This window comes from Populus nigra, chromosome 3, assembly GCF_951802175.1.
Source record: "Populus nigra chromosome 3, ddPopNigr1.1, whole genome shotgun sequence".
NCBI lineage: Eukaryota > Viridiplantae > Streptophyta > Magnoliopsida > Malpighiales > Salicaceae > Populus > Populus nigra.
In genome coordinates this window covers 9,258,779-9,282,038 of record NC_084854.1, presented here as the reverse complement: position 1 = coordinate 9,282,038, position 23,260 = coordinate 9,258,779, and the positions used below count along the sequence as shown (strand labels likewise).

At 32.8% G+C, this 23,260-nt stretch overlaps 3 protein-coding genes across 5 annotated transcripts; 2 read left to right on the top strand and 1 right to left on the bottom strand.

Annotated features, from left to right (window-relative positions):
• The first annotated feature begins 7,614 nt into the window (after positions 1-7,614).
• Positions 7,615-8,366, top strand: LOC133689194 (putative EG45-like domain containing protein 1). Its single transcript, XM_062108977.1, has 2 exons — positions 7,615-7,714; positions 8,092-8,366. The coding sequence occupies exons 1-2, from the start codon at positions 7,615-7,617 to the stop codon at positions 8,364-8,366; spliced, it is 375 nt and encodes a 124-aa protein (XP_061964961.1).
• Positions 8,367-13,128: 4,762 nt separating this feature from the next.
• LOC133688556 (cation/H(+) antiporter 4-like) lies at positions 13,129-16,015 on the top strand. Its single transcript, XM_062108065.1, has 3 exons — positions 13,129-13,212; positions 13,436-14,443; positions 14,578-16,015. The coding sequence occupies exons 1-3, from the start codon at positions 13,129-13,131 to the stop codon at positions 15,679-15,681; spliced, it is 2,196 nt and encodes a 731-aa protein (XP_061964049.1). The 3' UTR covers positions 15,682-16,015.
• Positions 16,016-16,582: 567 nt separating this feature from the next.
• Positions 16,583-19,622, bottom strand: LOC133688558 (GCN5-related N-acetyltransferase 7, chloroplastic). Of its 3 annotated transcripts, none has more exons than XM_062108068.1 (5): positions 19,258-19,622; positions 19,006-19,047; positions 18,770-18,865; positions 17,425-17,545; positions 16,583-17,037 (listed from the first exon to the last, which is right to left on the bottom strand). In XM_062108068.1, the coding sequence occupies exons 1-5, from the start codon at positions 19,492-19,494 to the stop codon at positions 16,865-16,867; spliced, it is 669 nt and encodes a 222-aa protein (XP_061964052.1). In that variant the 5' UTR covers positions 19,495-19,622; the 3' UTR covers positions 16,583-16,864. The 3 variants fall into 3 exon arrangements, with proteins under 3 accessions (XP_061964052.1, XP_061964051.1, XP_061964050.1); XM_062108067.1 differs by having other exon boundaries at positions 19,006-19,164; positions 19,303-19,621; XM_062108066.1 differs by having other exon boundaries at positions 19,006-19,164; positions 19,258-19,620.
• Between the last annotated feature and the right edge of the window lie 3,638 nt (positions 19,623-23,260).

Here is a 23,260-nt window from a genome sequence, read left to right as displayed (position 1 = left end):
ATCTGCATTCCTCCGTATTAACTAGCCTTGATATGTTTGAGGCATGTCCATCGGGGAAACGCAGACTCTTAAGCCATTTGTAGACTAGTAGTTGTGCGTTTTTCTCTAGCACGAAGCTTGCTCTTGGTTTTGCATCCCATGACCCATCACAAACCAACTCCATATTTTTAAGGTTACAGAACAGCGCTACATCCAATATAGCCTTGATGTTGTCCTTCGTCTTTCCCTTCACATCCATGACGGTGTTGAAAATGTTCTCAAACACGTTCTTTTCAATGTGCATGACGTCAAGGTTATGGCGGAGAAGATTGGTCTTCCAATAAGGAAGCTCCCAAAACATACTTTGCTTCACCCAATTATGGGTCAAACCAAAACCAGGAAACTTCTGCTTACCTGATTGGAGACCAAACATAATATCACCGTACTCTGACACAACATCAAACAATTCTTCACCGAAAAGACGCGAGGGTGCAACATCATTTTCAACTCTGCCAACAAAGAAATCCTTTCTGTTCTTTCTGTACCTGTGGTTATGTGGCAAGAAACGACTGTGACAGTAAAAAGAAGAAGCTTTACCCCCGTTTGTTAGCGTGAATGCCTTGTTGTTCTCCATACAGTATGAACATGCTAGCTTTCCATGTGTGCTCCAACCAGAAACCATTCCATAAGCTGGGAAATCATTGATAGTCTACATCAAAGCCGTTATCATAACAAAATTCTGTTTCCTCGAGATGTCATAAGTCAAAGCTCTAGAGGACCACAACTGCATCAACTCATCAATCAACAGATGATGACAAACATCTATATTCCACCCCGGACTGCTCGGACCTGGTATGACCATATATAAAAACATGAACTCCGACCTCATACACATCCCCGGTGGCAAGTTATAAATCGTCAGTATGACCAGCCAACAAGAATAAAGGACAGCAAATGACCCGAATAGGTTGAATCCGTCTGTACACAACCCAAGACGCACGTTCCTTGATTCACCTGAAAAGTGAGGATGCACACTGTTAAAGTGTTTCCAGGCTTCACCGTCAGAAGGATGAACCATCAATTCATCAACCGCATGGTGTGATTGGTGCCATGACATGTGCTCAGCAGTCCTTGGTGACATGAATAACGTTTGCAGTCTAGGTGTGATTGGGAAGTATCTAAGTTTTTTATATGCCACGAGAGTCTTCCCTCTACCAGTTCTGGGTTTGTAACGGGAATGCCCGCATGTCATGCACTTGGCCATCTCAGCATTTTCAAGGTAGTATAACATGCAGAAGTTAGGGCATATATCAATTTTCTGGTATCCTAAACTGAGGGGTTTCATAATGGACTTGGCAGCATAGAAGTTCTCTTTCAGCCTGTTCCCTTCAGGTAAAATGCTTCTCGCCCATTCAATAATCTTGTCATAACCGGCCTCACTCAACCCGTGATCTAACTTGATGGTGAACACTTGTGCTACGGCTGATAATTTACTGTGGTTTGTGCAGCCATCCCATAATGGTTCATCAAAATCTCTCAACAGATCAAAAAACCTTGCTGCATCTGCATTAGGTTCTTCTTCTACGATTGGACATTCCCTGACATTACCTTCACTCATTCTCATTGCATCCATAACCATATTCCTGTAAGGATTACTGTTCTCATTTCCAACTTCATGCATATTGCTAGCACTAGAAGTTGACCCAACCACCTGTTCTTCCATGCTCTCATCAGGAACAAATAGTTCTCCGTGAGCATACCAAAACAGGTAATGCTCTATGAACCCTTTGGTTAGAAGATGCATCGTTACAACATCTTGATGCATAAACTTTAAATTTTTACATTTTCTGCATGGACACCTAATACCGCCATCAGTAAAATTCCTCGGAATAGATGTTGTGAAATTAATAAAACCCTGGACACCGTTACAATAATCCATCCTCCGCAATCCTTGGGGCGAGTCCCGATATATCCATGAACGATCATCCATGACTTCTATTGAACCTCTATAAAACATAACAAAAATATTGGTTTTCCCCGACATTATCCAACAAACTAAAACAACACTTATGTTAAATATTCATTATCAATTATCAACTATCAACGTTCATACATACAAATTTATACATATATAAATTTACAGAAATCACAACTTCAAAATATAATTGATAACAATTAAACAAAACTCGTTAAACAAGCTATTAATTATTTATTTCATCACAACACATTTAATTTGGTGTAATTCAAATAAAATTTCAACAATTTACAAACAAATATAATTTGACAAAATCTAAAACAAACTATAACAACTACAAAATTATACATTCATACTACAAGTTTCTTTGACAAATAACAATTAAACAAGTACAAACGTTAACAAAATACATATACTAAAACAATAAAATTCATAATTAAATATTAAAACTAAAAAGGATAGATTTACTTATAAAAAAATGATAAAATCTACAAGAAATGGATATTGTGATCACGTACAAAATATAAGAAACTTGAGTGCTCGTGTTGAGAATAGTGGAGAGTTGAGATGGGTGGTTGGCTGAAGTTTGGGAGGGGAGAGGTGGGATGGGAAAGAAGAAGAAGGAGAAACAGAGGAAGAGAGTGTCGGCAAATGGGTGGGTATATAATGGTTTTTTCCGATGGAATCACCGATGGATTCCTTCCGTCGGTGATTCCATTGGTGTTTCTGTCGGTGACAGTGCCACGTCACTATACGGGTATCTCAGTTTGAATCCCTCGGTCATTCCGTCGGGAAAATCGTCTGACGTCACCACGCCGTTGCATATTTCTAGACAAACTGTATACCCTGTCGGCGAAACGGTCGGTATATACTGACAAAATATTTTCGTCGGTATATACCGACCTTTTCGCTGATGGATCTATGCCGTCGGTATATACCGACAGATTTTAAGATGGAATTACCGACGGAAAAATTTTGTCGGTAATTCCGTTGGTTTTCTCCGGTTTTCTGGTATTGTTCATGATTCACATTATTTGAATAAAATAAGTTCATATACATAATTCCTCGTAAGTAACGACAAATATGTTGAACTCCATCCCAATGTCTCCAGGTAGGAGAGGACTATATATTGCTAGCAGATTCATAAAGAATGTTATATCAAGTCGTATATTATTAGCAAGATACATTAGCATACCAATTGCACTGAGGTGTAATTCTTCATTATCATCTCGAGGTCTAAAAAGGTTCTTTTTCACATTAAGTGATCAAACAACCATTTGTGTACTCAATGAATGTGCTTTATCCATATAAAATCTTTTAAATACATTCTCTGTGCAAGTTAATTGATAAATGAGAATTTCATTTATTAAATGCTCGATTTGCTGGCTAAGAAATGTTTTTGTTTTTCTCAAATCTTTCATCTCAAACTCTTTTTTTTTTCAAATAATTTATTGTCTTTGGTATTGATTCAGAAGTTCCAATAATATTTAAATAATTAACATACACATAAATAATAGAAAAATTAGATTTTGTTTTCTTTATAAACACATGCGTATATAGGATCATTATTATACCTTTATTTCAATAAATATTCACTAAGATAATTATAACACATGCGTCGTGATTACTTGAATCCATATGAAAACCTTTGCAACTAGATTGAGTAAATTTTTTACGGATTTAAATTATATGCTTCAAGTATTTTAAATCCTTTAGGTATTTTCATATCATCATTATCATCATCATCATTAGTAGTAGTAGTAGTAGTATGATCACCATTACCATTACAATTACTATTATTATTGTTATTGTTGTTATTGTTACTACTATCACTATCACTATTATTATTATTATTGGTAGTAGTAGTAGTAGTAGTAGTATGATCACCATTACTATTACAATTATCTTTACAATTATCATTGTTATTATTATTATTATTGTCAATACCATTACATATACAAATATTATCATCATTTTTATTATTGTTACCATTATCATAACTATTATTACCAGTATCATTAGTAATTTTATCATCATCATTATCATCATCATCATCATTATTATTAAGAGATTTGAGCAGAAATATGTTGATTAGATAAATTAAATATGTAAAAGGTGAGAAATTAAAAGAGAAAGAGGTCACCCCATTATGAATTTGATTTCGATAATAAAAAAATAACAAATGAATCAATGAATTTAAATTGTTAAACTTAGATAGAGTTAAGCTAAATGAATTCAAAATGAAAGAAGATGTATTAATTGTGAGAAGAGAATATTAAAAAGATATACACATATATTATGAAATGAAGTTTTGTTTTTAGAAGAAGATACAAGGGAAAGAATTGAATTAATTAAGAAAAGAAATCATTATGGACATGTTAATTAAGGAATTTGAAGTAGAGAGTATATAAATGAGAATAATTTAAATTGAAAAGGAAAGAAGAAGAAAAAATTTCCTAGAAAAAGAGATTTCATGAATCTAAAAATAAATTTGATTTAATGATCCAGGAGAAGATGTAGGAGGGTCAAAGACAGTGTCAACCATAGTGCGCCAGATAGCTATAATCGAAGTATTTGAATATTTTAGGATGTTAGTATTTATAGATACTATAATGCTTATTTTTATTATTTGGTTGAAATTATCATGCAAGAAACATAAATGGCTTAATATGTAGAGAATGGGTATTCAAAAGAGAATACCAGAATGATTTGGCTTAAAAAAATAGGAATGCTAGATTTAATGAGCATTCATGTGAGGATACTAGAATTTATGTGCTATTTAGAAAAGAATATCGAATTAATTTGGCTTCCAGAATGAGAATGCCGGATTTAATGAGTATTCATATAAGGATACTAGAGTTCATAAGAGAATACATGATTGATTTGGCTTTCAAAAAAATATATAGAAATGCTGGATTTATGAGTATTTGTGTGAGCATTAGAATTTATATGGTATTCAAAAGAGAATATCAGATTGATTGGCTTCCAAAATAGAAATGCCAAATTAATGAGTATTCATGTGAGGATCCTAGAATTCATTGGTATTGAAGATAATATAGGACTTATAGAATTTCTGTTAGAAAATATTGGTAAATAAATACCTTAGGATCGTTAGACAAAGAGATAGAGTAATCGAAGAGAATTACCACTTATTTTGGCAATGAAATATAATTGTCGGATTTAAATTAATTATCAAATGGATAATAATTTTTTTTGGTTAAAGTAATTGGATTGATTATTCCTTCTAAGAAAATATTGGTGGTGATGGTAGAAATAGTAGTAGTAATAATAATAATTAAATGTTTTTTCATGTATGATATTTCTAATCTAATGACCCGGGTTATGGATTTGAAAAGTTGATTTGGCTTGACATCCTTTTTTTGTTTTATTTTTTATTTTTTGATTTCATTATTTAATATTAATTTTTTTAAATAAGAAAAAGCTTTATGTTTTTTTTAAATTTATTTTCTATCAAATTATTCCAATCTCATGACTTGCATCACAAGTTTTACAAGCTAATACAAGCTGACTCGTTCCTTAGTACCCAACTTAGATATGTAGCATGCTACCTCATATTGATTCAATGCTGGTTTATTTGTCATTTTTTTCAATTACATATTTTCTGAGGTTTTTATTTTTATTTTTTTATTTTTTAAGGTTATCATGATCTTTTTTTATTTTGTTTGTTCATTATTATTATTATTTACCATCTAATTAAAATAAAATTAATTTATTAATACTAGATTTCATGGATATAATTTTTTCTGCATAGAGAAATAAAAATATGGATCCACGATATATTGCGTTCTCATGTCTAGTTGTGACTATTCTCTTGCCCCATCATTAGACACAAACTAAAGAAGCATTGTTGTCCTCCCCCACCTAACCAACCCAAGTTAACCGTATCTGATTCTATCTAATATTAGTTGTGATTCCAATTCAAAATTCCAAATCATGCTTTTATTTTTTATTTTTCAGTCCCTTGTTCGAGAGAAGAGAGAAATCATTATAATCTTGATTAATATCGATTATGATCACTAAAATTATCGATCTTAGTATCAATTAATTTCATTCGATGAAAAAAGTTTTGTTGATGTGATATTTCACTTTAAAATTGCATGAGAGAATGAATCTAACCTGAAGAAATTCTTGTGTTGATTTTTAGTTTTTAGACCAAATATTTGCTAATTTAAGGCCATATATAGGTTTATTTGGCTCTTTAGGGTGTTATTTTGGTGTTTTTGGGTAAAAAAAGATTTTTAAGCAAAAAGATATTGAATTCTGATTTTTCGACAACCACTATGGTTGTTGAATTCTAATTTTCAAACAATGTGTTATCTAATGCAATAAGTAATGTGTCAACTTTTTTTTTTCAAAGAAAAACTAGGTAGACAAGTGTCACCTGTCTAGTTTAATAAATACAAAAATTAAGGCCCCATGCGTGTAGGCCTAGGCTAGAAGGCTCACATGTCTAGCCCATTTTAATGAGGCCTAGTCGCGAAGGGCCGCCCAAGCTCTCGCACTTGGCTTCTTTTTTTTTTTTCAATTTTATCTTGGGTTTTGTAGATTTTTTTTAATTTCATCTTGTGTTTTGATTTATTTTTAATTGGTCATCGCTATATATTTTGATTATGTTTCTTTAGGATTGTTGTGGTCTTTGACAAACGTCTCAATATTTTATTGATACTCAAATTTTCAAAAAACATTGTGGTAGAATTAAATAAAAATTACAAAAAATTTGTTAAACGTCCTAATGGGTTGCATATCTCAAATTGTCAGATTGATATATTAGCTTGGGTTCAATTCAGTCCCTTTTTAGTCTTTTTTCTTAATTTAACCTCTAGTTAGTACTTAATTGTTCTTTTAAAAAATTATTGTATAATTAAATTAAAAAATATTAAATCTAATGGGTTGCATAAGGTGAATTGTCGGTTTGATAGGCTAACTTAGGTTTAATCGAGTCTTTTTTTTTTCTGTTTTTTTTTAATATCATATATATTTTTTTCTAATTTCATTCTTTAACATGAGGTTAGTTAAAAATTTACCTTCATGATTTGTTTCAATATGCTTTTATATAGTTATCACCGTCTCATGATTCATGTTTTTAATTTGACTGGTTAGCTTAGACTCATCCTAATCAATCCAATATACTGTCATCTTAATATTCTAAAAAAGATCTTACAGTATATCATATATTCAATATTTAAATAAGATGTCATCTAATATGTATTAGATTTTAATTTCATGATTAATTTTTTTTCCTTCTAAACCTATATATATATATATTAAAACCAAGGTTATCAATTTTAAAAACAGTTATGGACACCATCGAATCTCCATAAAAAAATAAAATAAAATCTGTAGACATGCAGTGAACCATACCTGAGTTAATTTCATACTACTGAATAGGAGTTAATTTCATTCCATAAATTATCTGTTGACAATGCAAACATATCCATGAAAAACTTATCGTAGGTACTCTGAATCCAAGCAGCCTAGAATTGATATCTTACCATAAAAAAAATCCTGTCGTGAGGTTTCATTCCTATATAATGGGAGGAGACCAAATTGGTCTGACGTACCAAAACATTTTACTACTCACAACATAGTGTTTGAAGGTAGATATTAGCCAGTAAACTAAAGAAAAGAGTGAAGTGGCCATGGGAAAGAGGATTTTGATCGCGATGGGGATTTTTGCAAGCCTTCTCTCTGTAGCTGTTGCTATACCGGGAATCGCTACTTTCTACACAAACTATGTTCGTGAGTTTTCTGACAAATGGTGCTTTTCAACGCTAGGGTTTTTAAACAGCACTGTTTTCATGTTTTATAATGATGAATATTTTGCATATATAATAGTATCTACCAATCCGATCAAACCTCTCCCACTCATGAATTGACATTAAAAAAAATCAATTTCTTTTTCTTGAGTTCTGAATTTTTTTCTTGAAATACAAGAATAGTAATGCATGTAAAGACAATTTTATAATGCTTTGATAGTAAAAGACCCCAATTGAAAAAATATTATTGTGTATGCCATCAATGTCTCCAAAATTTGCACCAAGATCTTTGAGAGCTTCGGCTATCGATGACTATCTAATATTTTTTATCTCTTTTTTTCTCAAATTAATACATGACAGCATCTGCCTGCTATGGCAACAAAGGCTTTGGTGTTATGATAGCAGCAGCAAATGATAGTTTATGGAACAACGGGGCTGCTTGTGGAAAAGTGTTCCATGTTACATGTAAAGGTCCCAGGAATCCAGTACCGCATCCATGCACAGGCAAGACTGTAACTGTGAAGGTTGTGGATCACTGTCCTGGATGTCCATCGACGCTTGACCTCTCCAAGGAAGCCTTCACTCAAATCGCTAACCCTGTTGCCGGCATAATTAACATCGACTACATTCAGTAATTACTTCTTGTTGCGTCTCTATATATTTTATTGAGATGTCAATGGTAAAGTAAATTTTTTTTTCTTCTTCTTGTTTTCAGGGTTTGAAGTTCTATATATCTTGAGGTGGATCGTAACCCAGCAAAATTTGCAATAACAGCATATAGTTGCGATAAACATGTACTACGTTTCCGAAAAAGTGCAAGAAATCTTTGCCAAAATTGATGGGTTCAAATAATTAAGAATGATGGCTGTTTTTATCAAATTATATTCATTCTCGTTTAAGGTATTTGTTTGTTTGCTCAAACTAATCATAGGAAAACAGCGTGCTCTTATGGAATATTACTTTTACACAGTCAACTGTTTCTGAAATAGAAAGAGAGAGAGAGAGCCGATAATTTTTTTTTTAATTAATAAAATGAGGGCATCTTCCATACCTCCATACATCTTATTCAATACTAAAAAATTAATAAATATAAACATAAATATTGATTATTATTATTTTTTGGGTATACTGTGATAACCTTTACCAATAAAATTTTCTATCTCTGTATTCATCGGTAAATACCGATAAAAAAATTCTCTCAATATATACTAAGGAAATTTCATTGGAAAAATAATGAATGAAAAAAAATTTTAAATAGTACGATGACATGTAACGTTTACTGATGACATTAACGATGGTAAAGCACGTTAGTAAATATGCCGATGAAAACGTTTTCTCGGTATATACCAAGAAAATTACTGTGGGATTTAAAAAGACAAATCACATGGTGTCATTGCATTGTTATTAGCATAATGACCAACGGAGCTACTAAAGGAATAATTTTATTAATAATGTTGTTAGTGATATTTAATTTATGACCAAGCAATTGACTCTCCTCTCCCCCTCTCATATTTCTTCTTTTTCTTTATGCATTTTTTTTTTGCAACAAACAGCCATCTCCTCCCTTCATCCCAACACAATTCAACCTCCCACAACAAATATGGCTACCATAATACTCAATTTGTTAGTATCTATGTTTTGATTCAAATTTTATTGAGGATTCTCTACTCTAAGTAAGCAAATCTATTTTTTTTATTTGAACTCAATTTTAAAATGTTGATTTTTTTTGTAGTATATGTATTTTGTTTTGGTGTTTACTTGTTTTATAGGTTTTTCTCCTACAAATTTGTTGTATGGATTTATGATTTGTACATGTTAGGGTTTGTTTTAGATTTTATAATATTATATTTGTTTGTAAATTGATGAAACTTATATTGAATTTTTAACTTAGATGTTTTGTGATGAAATAAACAATGACTTATTTAACAGGTCCATTTAATCAATTTTATTACCAAGTTGAAATTTTGGTAAGTATATAGAAATTTGAATTTATGTAGATAATTGATAATGAATCAAGAGTACTATTAAAATAGATTGAATAAGTTTGAATTAAATCAATATTTTTACAAATTATTTAGTTAACTTAGTTAATTAATACATGTTGTCATCATTATTTTATATAGGTTATAAGTAATGGACGTCCCCAATGGGTGTAGCGTGGTGGCAAAGGGCTTGAGATCTGCACAGCAGGTCTCGAGTTCGAGTCAGGGCGTGCACCTCTTGTAAGAGCCTGGGACAGCCGGGGTTTTACTCACTCACCTGGGCCCACAAAGTGCGCTTTCCGGGGGGTGGGGTTTCCTCGAATCCAAAAAAAAAAAGTTATAAGTAATGGATGATCATTTGTGGATGTATAGAGATTCACCCTAAGGGTTGCGGAGGATGGATTATTGTAATAAGGTTCATGGTTTTATTAATTACACACTATCTAATCCGAGAAATATTAGTGGATGGGGTATTAGATGTACATGCAGGAGGTATAAAAATAAAAAGTTTTTCGATTCAGATGTAACGATGCATCTTCTACAAAAAAAATTCATGGAAAATACACATGTTGGTATGCAAAAAGAGAACCATAAGTTCCTCACGATACCATGGTAGGAAGGATGGTTGGGTTAACTTCTAATTTTAGCAACGTGCATAAAGTTATAGATGATAATAGTAATCCTTATAAGAATATGATTATGGATGCGATGAAAATGAATCAGGGTTATTCTAGTCAATGTCCAATCGTAAATGAAGAACTCAATTGTTTTCCATGATGGTATTAAGTTTTACTCATTTTCAATATCATCATTCAATTCGAATGGATGGTATTATGTTCTTCAATTTGATTCTCATTGTTTTCATTTGTAATTTTTTTTTCTTGAACCTTTTGTAAAAGTTATTATTCTTTTCAATTTCACCCTCTAATTACAACATTATTTTTTTTTTATCAATTTTGATCCTCGATTGTTTAATTTTTTTTTCTATTTACTAAATTGATTTTTTTTTCAATTTCACCCTTCAATTAAATATAAAATTTATTTTTATTTTTATTTTGATCCTCATTATTTAAATTGCTATTTTTAAATCCTTTTGTATAATTAAAATTATTTTTTTAATTTTATTTTTCAATATTTGATTGGTTAGGAATTAGGCATCGTGGTTTTTCTAGATTAGATGCTTTGAGTTTAATGACTCGGGTCATGAGTTTGAATAGTTGACATGAGTTTTTTTTTATTTTAAAGAAAGGCTTTATAATCCTTTTTATTTTTTACCAGGTTATTCAATAAACTCATAACTCAGTCTGCGGATTTGGTAGAATATCACTAGTTGGCTCAACCTTGTTTACCAAAGTTATTGGTTAGTTATGACTAATTTTTTTATGTCATTTTTTACCTTATTTCGGCACTTGAGCATCATTTTTTTTTTCAAAACCCGTGGCGAAGCGTGGACACTAAGGTAGTGTTTGGTTACTATTCCAGGATAAAAGAAACAAAAACAATGGAGACAAAACTGAAAATAAGATAGAGACATAATTGTGTTTGATAGTGGTATATAATTAAACATAATGATTGTCTCTATTTTTTTTTGTTATGGTGGATAAGAAAAAATAAAATATAAAAAAAGTTAATTTTACCTTTAATATGCATTACTTTCAAACTTACATATTTTAAAAGAATAATTAAATATTATTATTTTTTACTTTAGTTTATATTGAATGTTGAAATTAATAATATTATAATAACCTTAGTTATAAAATCAAACTATATTATAATAACATGGGAAAGTTGACAAAGGATCGACAAACCAGGGGCTTGGATTGGCCAAGATTTAAGAAAAAATAGAGAAAGAATTGACCCGATCTCATGCAGTTAAAAACCCGGGTCTACCTGCTACTCGATCAACCTAGGATAAAACACATGTCTGAAACCCGTTGACTTTTTTTTTTGAATTTTTTTGGGGTTAAAACCAGGTTGCTTTGATTCTTTATATATACATATATTGCATCAACATGAGTTGTCTCTCTTGACCCATAACCCAGGCCTTACCCTAAGTTGATTTTCAAGTCTGGTTTTAAAATTATGATTATAATTATTTTTATCCATATGTTAAACCTATGTCAACCCAAGATGACCCTCTCGACATATGACCTGGCCTTGAATCGAGTCATCTCTCGAGTTGAGTTTTAAAACTGTGATAATAATCATTTTTATACTTACATGTCTTAGTTAGATAATTTTGAATTTGAGAGATTTTACAATGATATTTTAAAAATAAAAAATATTATCTTTGAAGATATATCTTTTCTATAATAATATATTTATTCTCCTCGAGTATTTCAATCTAAAATTATCTTAATAATATATTTATTCTTATATTTTTTTCATAATACTAATCAAACACTACCCAGGAAAAGAAACTTTTGGTGTATTGGATGGAATGAAAAGACCACACGAAGGTTTACTTATCCAATGATCCACCTTTTTGGGGGGAAGTGATTCTGTAGTTTGATTATTTCGGTAATAGTTTTATCTAAGCTTGGGCCAGTTTTAAATGGATTTTAAAAAAAAAAAAAAATTTCTCTCGTTCCTTTTCTGTTATTACTTTTTTTTTTTTTGCTTCCTTTATTATTATTATTATTATTTGCTTCCTTTTCTGTTATTCGTATTCAATTTAGCAACGTATATACTTGCATAAAGTTGAGTTTTTAAGACCTGTGAGTATTAAAAAGATTATTTTATTTCGAATATCCCATTTAACTTTTTGGATTTTCACTATTATTTATTTTTTTGTTGTAATTTTAGGGTCTTAAAATCATATTATCAGAACACCAAATTATCTTTACTAATGAAGAACACTTAATACCAACTATAAATAACTAGTTAGGCAACACACGCAAGTACTTACACATTGACACAGCCTTTCCCAGACCTGTGAACAGCGTATCATGAAGTAATTGGCATGTCCATTTATAGCAAATGGAGCTAACTTCTTGCTTGTTTTCAAAAGTTATTCGACAGTTCGATTTTCTGTTGTTTCTTTCTTAAGAATTATTATTATTTTTTGTTGTTGATAAGAGCAAATGGACAACTGGAATCTTTAATTTCTTTCCCGAGTATTCAAGCCAGGAAACAACCTGACGAGTAAGAGATGACAGAACATTGTTCAGGAGAAACAAACAAATAGAAAGGTCCTGTTTTATGCTCTCAGCTTTCTTATTTCATCCCCTCCCTCGCCCCTTGCTTTCCCCCATCATCGATCAGTAGCAATATGAGTTCTCATTCACATGAAATAGACCACAATATCACACAATTAAAACAATGCACAACCATACCACCATTTATTAATTCACCTGGTGTTTTTCAGGGCGATAGTAACCTTTTGGAGGCTCCATTGCCCAGGTTGGAGCTACTTATGTTTGCAATCTTCTTCACCAGCCATGTTTTTCATTTCATCCTTAAGCGCTTCAGCATCCCTTTGTTGGTTTCTCAGATTCTTGTACGTATTGTTCATTGTTCTGATCATCTTATAATTATGTAATGTTTCTTGTCTGATCCTGTTTCTTTTTTAGCTGTTTCTTTTTTAGCTATATAAAACGCATTAACTTCTTGATTTAATGTGTGTTATTTATCTTGCGATGTAATAGTATGATTTTATATACACACACATAAATATAATCGAGCATATGCTCAAACTTTAGTATAATTGATTTTTGTACCAGGCTGGAATGATCCTTGGTAAGGCAGGCCTCGGGTTGCAAGCAGATTACAGAAGGATCATGTTTGCGATTGACAGTGACCAACTGTTTGGCACAATTGGTGGATTCGGTTTCCAACTCTTTGTTTTTCTAAATGGAGTTAAAATGGATTTAAGCCTGATAAGAAAGACTGGGAGAATGGCACTTTGCAGCGGTGTGCTGTCTATGGTGATGCCTGTACTATTTGGCGCGGTAACCACGTCGATTGTCAACAGTTACTTGGGGCTACTCAAACTAGATAAGCTTTCGCTTTCCTTGGTGATGTTAGTGCATTCCATGACTCCGTTTCCTGTCACCTGTAGCTTTGTCAGTGACCTCGAACTAACCCATTCAGAGCTTGGCAGATTAGGACTCTCTGCAGCATTAAGCAGTGAATTACTGACCCAATTTCTTGCATGTAATGCCCTCCTTGTAGGCATTTTTTACCGGCATCATTATCAAGGAGCTCTTAAAATTGTAGCAATAACTACGGCCTTTATTATTCTGACTGTATTTGTGGTGAGACCGGCAATGCTCTGGGTGATCAAACAAACACCCGAAGGAAGGCCTGTCAGAGATTTATATATTTACTTCATCGTTCTAGGCGCATTGGTTTCTGGTCTAATATTTCACTTTATTGGCCTAAACATGTTCCTTGGGTCACTTGCTTTTGGATTGGCTGTACCAGCAGGACCTCCTCTTGCATCAGCTCTCGTTGAGAAGTTCGAATGCATGGTCTCAGGCGTACTTGTACCTTTGTTTATGGCCATGTGCACGATGAAAGCAAATTTTAGTGAGATCAGTTTTGACAAAAAATTAACGAAGGGCACAGCAATCGTTGTCACTGTAGTCAGCTTGACCAAATTTGGAGCTTGCTTGGTAGCTCTCTTCTATTACAGGATGCCAAAACAGGATGCCTTCGCGCTTGCTTTCATAATAAGCTCTAAAGGGATCGTTGAGCTGGGCGCGTATGCATTTATCTCAGAAGCAGGGGTATTTAATCAACCCTTGACATTAGATGCATTGACTTCTATTGCATAATTGTTAGCCAATCAGTTCTAGCATGTCCGATATCTAATTCTGCTCTAATGTTCTCTCATTTTCTTCTTATTCGTGTCCAAGAATAGGTATTTACTGAAGGGATGTTCTCCTTTTTGGCCATTACCATTCTATTGTCGGCAACCATCTCGCCTATTTTCGTGAACTGGCTGTATGATCCATCAAGGAAATATGCAGGCTATCAGAAAAGGAACATTATGCATAGCAAAGAGCTGTGTGTGCTAGCATGCATTTACAGGCCAGATAATGTGACCAGCATCATCAATTTTCTCCAAGCCTTGTGCCCAACTCTAGAGAGCCCGGTCTCTGTTTGTGCACTTCATCTTATCAAGATCAGCGGGCGAGCAACCTCGCTCTTCATTTCCCACCAAAAGCAGAAAAAGTCTCTCTCTGCCCGCTCCATTTCTGAGAATGTCATTCTCTCTTTCAGTAACTTCTGGCGAAACAATTGCGAGATAGAATCTGTAAATGTCTTCACATCAATCTCTCCAACCAAATTCATGCACCAGGACATATGCACACTTGCATTGGATGAACTTGCATCCTTTATAGTGCTTCCATTTCATCTAAAATGGCTTGTTGATGGGTCTATTGAATCACAAGACTCTAGATTTAGGACACTGAATTGTTGTGTCCTTGAGAGAGCACCATGCTCAGTGGGGATCCTCATCGACCATGGTAATCAAGTAAATTCCATTTCCAGGGACTCATCAAGAGAGCAGTCCCTACTTGTTGCTCTGATGTTCTTCGGAGGTGAAGATGATCGAGAAGCTCTGGTGTTGGCTAAACGCATGTCTCAGCACAGAAACATTAGCCTAACAATAATCCATTTCGTTCTCTCAACTGGTGAGATTAAATCTGATTGGGAGAAAATGCAAGATTCTGAGAGGTTGAGGAATATTAAGCCTGGCTCCATAGAGCATAGAGAAGTGAAATACATTGAGGAGACGGTAAGCGATGGACTGGAAACTTCAAAGAAAATCCGATCAATCCTCGATAAATATGACCTCTTTATTGTTGGGAGAAGCAAAGATGTGGAAACAATACAAACAGCAGGTCTTGATTATATGAACGAGTACCCAGAGCTTGGTGTTATTGGAAATCTGCTCGCTTCAATGGAAACCACTGAAAGATACTCAGTCTTGGTTGTACAGCAACAGATATCCTTGTAAAGTACAGTCATTCAAACTTCTCTGTTTAGTTTTTTTTTTTTTTGTTATTTTTGGTATTAAATCATTTTTATGCTTAGAAGATGATTTTTTTTTTCTTTTTTCTTCTTATTTTAATGTATAAAAACTGGTAACTGGAAAATATGAAAATGACACTTTAAGCTAAGATCCGCTTTGATGATGATGACGAGAGCAGATTTCTGAGAGATTAGTTATTATTATAATTTAATGAAAAACACTGCAATAATCATCATAGCAGTACCAATTTAGTGCTTGCTTGGCACCTCTATTGTCTTGCACTGCTAGTTGCCCGAACAGTTTGTCTTTGCACTCGGTTTCATAATAAGCTCCGAAGGGCATGCTGAGCTACAGCAGAAATGGGAAATATGCAGGCTATCAGAGAAAATGCTTGATTTGCAGGTGTTGAGAGAGGCTAACCTCGTTGGAACATTTTCTTGGTTCGATGATACACCACCAGAAGGCCAAACAAATCAAGGGGGAACACTACACAGCAATGGTACAATTATTGAACCTAAAAGATCCAATAAAAGGAGACAAATCGGACCCTAAGCCCAGTCCATAAATGATTCAGCCATCACTGCTGCCTCCTGCTGCTGTCTATTAATTCAAGACCAAGGGAGACCTAAACTAGCTAAAACGGCAAACAATATAAGCTTTTCCAAAAAGCAACTAATCCTGCTTCCCAAAAGGGCAGTAACAGTTTCAAACCACCTGTAAAAGGTGGGTGAGAAGCATAGTAGCTTCCCTAAGGTAATAGAGAGATGAGGAAATTTCGGAGGTTCACTCGTTAGAGTTTATAAGAGAACGGCATGGATGCATATGCCTACAAATATGTTTTAACATCTTGTTGACTCGTCGAATTGTAATCAACTATAGAGAGCAGTGAAGAGAAAAATAATCTCATATAATCAATATATTAATGTCATGGAAAACAAATGTCATTGAGCTCAAACACCTTCTCAATAATATAATCATAATTTTTCGTTGTCACATTGATACCAGTTCCTCTGACCACCTTGTTACCAAATGCTTTACAAATTAAAATTTAAAATCAAAAGAAGGAGAAAAAAGGTGTTTAAATGCTATTAACATTGACTGACACCACGGAAAAGAATTTCATCAAGTGATATGAAGATTAAACAAGTAGGGCACATCATCAACCCCATCACCAGTTTTGGTTACCTGGGAGACCAAGCCATAATAGAAGCCTCCGTGGCCGATCAAGGAACCTGGCTTGCCATGCAGGCTCGTCATTTTCATAGACAAAACCACTTTTCATGTATAACTGTTTTGCTGGTTCATTGTTGACAGCAACATGGACATAGAGATCAGTTATGCCTGAAAATAATTCACCAAACTAAACTAAATTATTCATAAGCAGAACTTAAACAAGCTAGTAGAGAATTCAGAAAGAGGCAAAAACATCTCAATGAAACTTAAAGCACGATACTCAAGATGGAAAGTATGGGCGTGAGCCTTAGTTACATCTGTATCCAGGTAATGCCTATTCAAGATTATTAATCAGCAACGATAGAGCAATTGCAAATATCACATTCGGTACTTCAATTCTCAAACATACATCAATCTCATTTTTGGCATTATTTTCCGGTTTTCCCCTTCCTTTGTTTTCTATGTTTAGAGAATCATGTAGCAATGTGCATGAACTGCATCTGAAAGATTAGAGAAGGTATGGCTGCTCTGAAAATGACTTTAACAAGTTCTTACCCCATTTCTGAGCAACTGCTTTAGACTTTGCAACAAGATCATAACCCAATCCATTCCTATGAAGTTCATTGGCAACACATACATTGCTCAAGTATCCCCTAGCAAATTGACCTTCAATACCCTGTTGAAGCAACATGGAAAACCACTACAATATTTCAAAATTCACAACATAATAGAACCCTTGTCAAACTAATAAATACTGGGGGTGCAACAATGAGTGGTAGTTTATTTTTAAGTTCTTCTTGTCATTGTTTATATAATTGTTGTTTCAGAAAACATTTGGGGAAAGAAATTCATACATTTCCAATAAAAAACACACATTAGAATAATTTTCATTGTAGCTATTCTTCACAAGAGAGATGACTCTTGGCCTGGCCCAACCATAAGAAACCTTACTGAGCAAAGTATTCAAAACTGGAGCTACGGTTTGTTCAATCCAGGAATGCACAAGAAAAGTAATCAGGCCTTAGGTCTGGGCCTGACCTGGCCAGGAACAATTCATGATGGGCGTGTCAAAGTCCAAGGAAATCATGCCAGGTTGATCAGAAATTATATCACAGTACTCCTAAGTACTATCCATAAAGATGGTGTTCACAGAGTGGGATTGTGGTATTATACTACACTATTCTACAAGAAAAAGATTGGAAAGCTTTGAAAAGTAACTTTTTCAGATAACATTAAACACAAGCAATTACAACTGTGTTAGCATTCCTGAAAAAACTGGTGAAATAAGAAAAGATCTCAAAAACAAGAGATCACGAGTACACTGTGTATTGGCACTCTTGGGGGAAAATAAAAAAGAACAGTTTTTCATGAACCAAATTGATAAAAAATACAGAACAATATCGAAAGCATGAAGCAAGGAAGAAGAGCCATTGAAACCAAACCAGATGTAAACAGCAAGTAGTTAAACAAGTTTTCATTTAAGCAAGAATAGAAATGTGTCGATCAAAGAAAATACAGCCTACTTAGCATTCCCTCACAATCATACTCGATCTTCATCGAAGGAAATGTTTTGTGAAAGTAACATCAAAACATGACCATTTAAGCACCAGAACCCCCCCCCCCCCCCCCCCCCCAACAAAAAAATACCCTGGATTAGAGAAACTAGAGGAAAGCCTAATAAATGCTCCACTCCAGACAAGTAATGTAAGTATATATAATGCAAACAAAGAATGCAAACAGATAGTAAAATTAATTTCTGATGTGGGATTAAGCAATTCAGTTGTTTATTTATTTATTTTTACAGATTGAACACCCCCAAATCTGCCTATTTATAATAATGTCTATAATCAAGATAAGAACAATAATAATCCACAATTAAAGAAATTAAAAAAAAATTTACCTGAGGTTTCATTCCAGTAATTTCATCAGGAAGACTCATACATTGATTTACATCAAGTGTCCCCACCACCACTCTATCTTCTCCATTCTCACTAAACTACAATTAATTAAAATTAGAAATTAGAAGAAGAAGAAAAAAAAGACAACATTATTATCACTTGCAAATTTAACACGGACAGTAATAATAATAATAATAATAATAATAATAATAATAATAATAATAATAATTAAACAAACCTTACATTGCGCGCATAAATCATCATCAGGCAAGCTCAAAAACTGTGACAACGGAAGCGACGCGTTTAAACACGAAACTCTATTAAAACCGGTTCTTTTACCAGCAATTCGTTCTTTTAAAGCTTCGAATTCACGCTCTGCTAGGTATCTTTTATGATCCTAACAATTATTAATCAGTTTCAATTTTGTGTGCAACCAAACACAAAATTCAAAAATAAATTTACTAATTCAAAGAGAAAATCAAAGACTGACTTGGATACCGAAAGTGGAAGGCTTGAATTCGTGGAAGGAACGTACACGGAGACACGCGGCGGCCCACAGTTGGTCCTCCGACGAGGTTTCGGAGATTGTAAGAGACGACTTGTCGATGTGGTGTAGAGTAACTACGTGTGTGGCTGAGATTGGGTAGAAGCAAAGTCGACGGGAAGGGTAGTAACGGTAAGTTGGAGAAGTTATTGAGAGGGAAGGAGAAGAAGAGAGGAGTGCCATTTTTATTTTTATTTTATTTTTTTGGAGTGGATTATCCTGAGCTTCTCTCTTACATTTCGTCCTTAAATCTTTTTTTTTTTTTTTTGTAGCTTTGAAGTCTGTAAGTGAACTGTTTCGGTCTTTTTTTTTTCCTTGCATTTCGTTTCTCTTAAATAATTTCATATGGACATTAATACATTGATATATATATATATATATATATATATATATATATGAAATAATAAATTAGTGTATATTATATGCAATATGTAAAAAGAAAAAAAAATTAATTTAATACATTAGACATTTATAATATTGCTAAAAAACACATTATAATAAAACAATATTGTGTTATTGTATCATTAGATTAGAAATGAAAAAAAAAAAACTAAAAGATCTATATTATAGGGGAAGTTTAACTTTTGGAGGATTATCGATATTTTTTCATGGACCTACGCTAAAAAATTATAAATAAAATGTAAAGAGCTTGGGTATGCATTTTTATTATTGTTTGCCTTTTTTTTATTATTATATTAGGATTGTGAGGATAAACTAGGTTAAATTTTATTGAAAAGTTTTTAGTGAGAACACCAACTTATGAGAATTTTGGCCTGGAAATTTCTCTCACTATAATTTATTTAAATATAAATCAAGTATCAAATATCAAGCAATTCATTAAATATCTAAAGGTAATACAAACTATTTTATAAGTTTATAAGTCATCTTTTCATTAATCTAAAACAATAGTTTATAAGTTTAATATAATACAAACTATTTTTGAAAATTGTTGTCCTAAACAAAACTATTCTGCTCATTCTTTTCATAACCTCGAATTAGAATATACTGCAACCTTATTAATGTAATCTCGAATCTAACCAAAATAGTGTATGATTTCTTTTTTAAAATTGATTGGCCCTATGTTACCTGCTGAGTTATGCCTTTCAATCATGGTACAATTATTGTCATCTTCAGCATGCATATGATAGTACATGGTTTCAGAAGCCTAATGTTGTGCTTCCCTTCTTAAAACTTCTCTCTCATCTATTAGAGTTTGTATAATTAAGACAAACTCATCTTGCTAGGTAACTAACTGCTCCAAATGGTCATCTAATCGTGTGATCAACTAAGCTTGCTATTGGCATTGTTCTTAAAGCATCTATTTCGTCTGCTCTAATCTATATATCTTGATTTAGACAACTTCACATTTGATATTTGGCTTTTCTTTTTCCACAACTCTTTCCTCAATTGTGAATGCTACCTGTACCATTTCAGCTACCCTATAATCTTGCTCCTTCTTAGCTTATGCCATGATGTTGATTTTACTTAAAGTTCTTTAAAAGCATGTTTACATTGTTGTGGCTAAGTCGGCAAATCATCATTTTCTCTTTCATGGTGGCGAGCCTCTACTCTCAAGTTGTAAGATTGACCCCTAATTTTCATTTATTGGCACTTAGCTCCTCCAATTATAAATTTAGGCTTGAATTGCAAAACTCTTATTATACTCATATCTCCTAGTAAACAACTTCCAAGATCTAAGCCATCAATCTTTATAGACCCTTAAAGGGTGGAATCTAATACTCTTTTTCTCTAGTCTTTTTACATAACAAATATCTAGCAGTAACCCTTCCATAAACTCTTTTAGCAATCTTGACCACACCAGGGTCTTTCTAAACTCTTATTACCAGCTTTATTAAATTTCTTAAAGTTTTGAGCTTTTTGTAAAACTGAGGTAAACTTGTGGTTCTTATAATGAAATACTCAAATCCTAGCTGTTGCATGACCATGTTAGGTCAATAACTAATGCAACATTGAGTTCTCATCAATGGGACCATAAGTAATCACCATAATATGCAATATAAGAAGCATATCGTGTTTTCTAAAGAAATGGAGATTTTCTCATGCTAAAAAATTAATCTTGCAAGTAGTCCTTCCTAACTCTTTTAATAGATGCTCAATCAATTTCTCTAAAATTGGAGTACAAATTCCATAATGTTCTAAATAAACTCAACATCTTTCATTCTATTATATGGCTTATTGTCCAAACAAATAACAATTATAAACAACATCTCAAGTGATTGTTTTTCTACAATGATTCAAAGATGAAAATGTCTCTATTAATATTGCAACTACTAGATTAATCTGAAGAGCAACCATACTCTTGAATATATTATCATCCTATTTGCCGATGGAAAAAGGATTAGACCATAAATAAGCAAGTCAAAATCTTCAAACAAATCTTATTTTTCTCATCATACAATCTCTTTTTAAATATATGTTTTAATGTGTTATAGAACCAACCCTGACTAGAACCTCGTTTGGTTATTTTTTCATACACTATCTTACAGCCTATCTTGGTCAACTAGGTATAATTTAATTGAACCTTCTTTCTTGGCATATAAAAGTGCACTAAGTCAAATTTTAGACAATATAAAAGAGAATTATACTCCTTAAAAGTGAGAGTCATGTCCACTGTATCGAAAGTGAAACTTTTATATGCTAGATCTTAAAATTTTATCATAGCCTGAAAACATGAGGTTGTATCTAGATTTTGAGCAACTAAGTTATATCTCCATATTGTTTTTGAAAGTTAGTTTGATATTATAAAGAAAATATCTCCTAACAATCCAATAATTCATTAACATTTTGCATTCGATCATCAAGCTTCATTTACTCTGGTAGTTTTAACATGTTTGAACATCTCATACTTCTTATAAGAATCAATGGAGAAATAATAGGATTAACACAAGCATTATGAAGATGACATGTCATGATATCTTTTGAATTACATCTCTATCTTTTAAACTTTTTAATAAAAGCAATAATTTTACTCCATGTCTATAATGTCTCTAATAAAAATCCCTTTTAAAATCTCTAAACGTGTCTTTATAAAAAATTTCACGGCAAGATGTTCATGTCTCCAAACGTGTTTCTATTAAATCTTTATATGTGTCTCTAAAAAAATTTAAGGATCCTTCTCTAGGCCTTCATGACCATTTTATATTCAAAATGATCAAGGATCCTTCTCCCATCTTTGTGATTATTGATAAGACCTTTCCCGTTAAAACATGTTCCTGAAAATATATATTGATCCCTCTTATGATCATTTTTGTTTTTAGACTATCTCTCTTGATAAGCAAGAGAATTGAAACTCTCTTATCTTTTATAAGAACATTAACAAAAAGCCATCTACAAGTATGGCCAAAATGGAAGACATTCAAACATATTAAAAAAGGTAACATTTTTATGGTCACAAAATTATAATTTATACTGTAAATGTTTTTCTCTTATGCTTTTTCTACTTAAGTTTTTCAAACATGTTTGACTTGAGGAGGCAAATGATGGCGTGTATTTTTTTAAAAAAATTTGCATTGCATTTGGGCTTGTGCTTAAACATACTACACTTTTTTTTCTCTATCTCTCTCTTATGTTTTGACCTCAAAAAATTATTTGGCCTCAAACTAGTAGCATGAAAAATTCTTAGCTCCTACCACCTTAATTTATTTTTTTAGTATCAAGGAGTAAGAACGTGGGCCACACATTGTCTATGTATATAATACTTTTTATGATTCTCTAACATATTCTTTGTAAATACAAATGTTTATGTAAAGTTGGCACCATTTTTTTTGCAACTAGCTAGTAGTTGTATGCTTTAAATGCAACAATACATTCAATGAGATATGTTCTATGCATGTGGTCCTTCCTATTATGATGCCCCAATGTTCTATGTTTCTTCTTTCAATGTGTTTTTTTTTTCCTGAAATGAGCAGGAATTAGGGATTGTGATGGG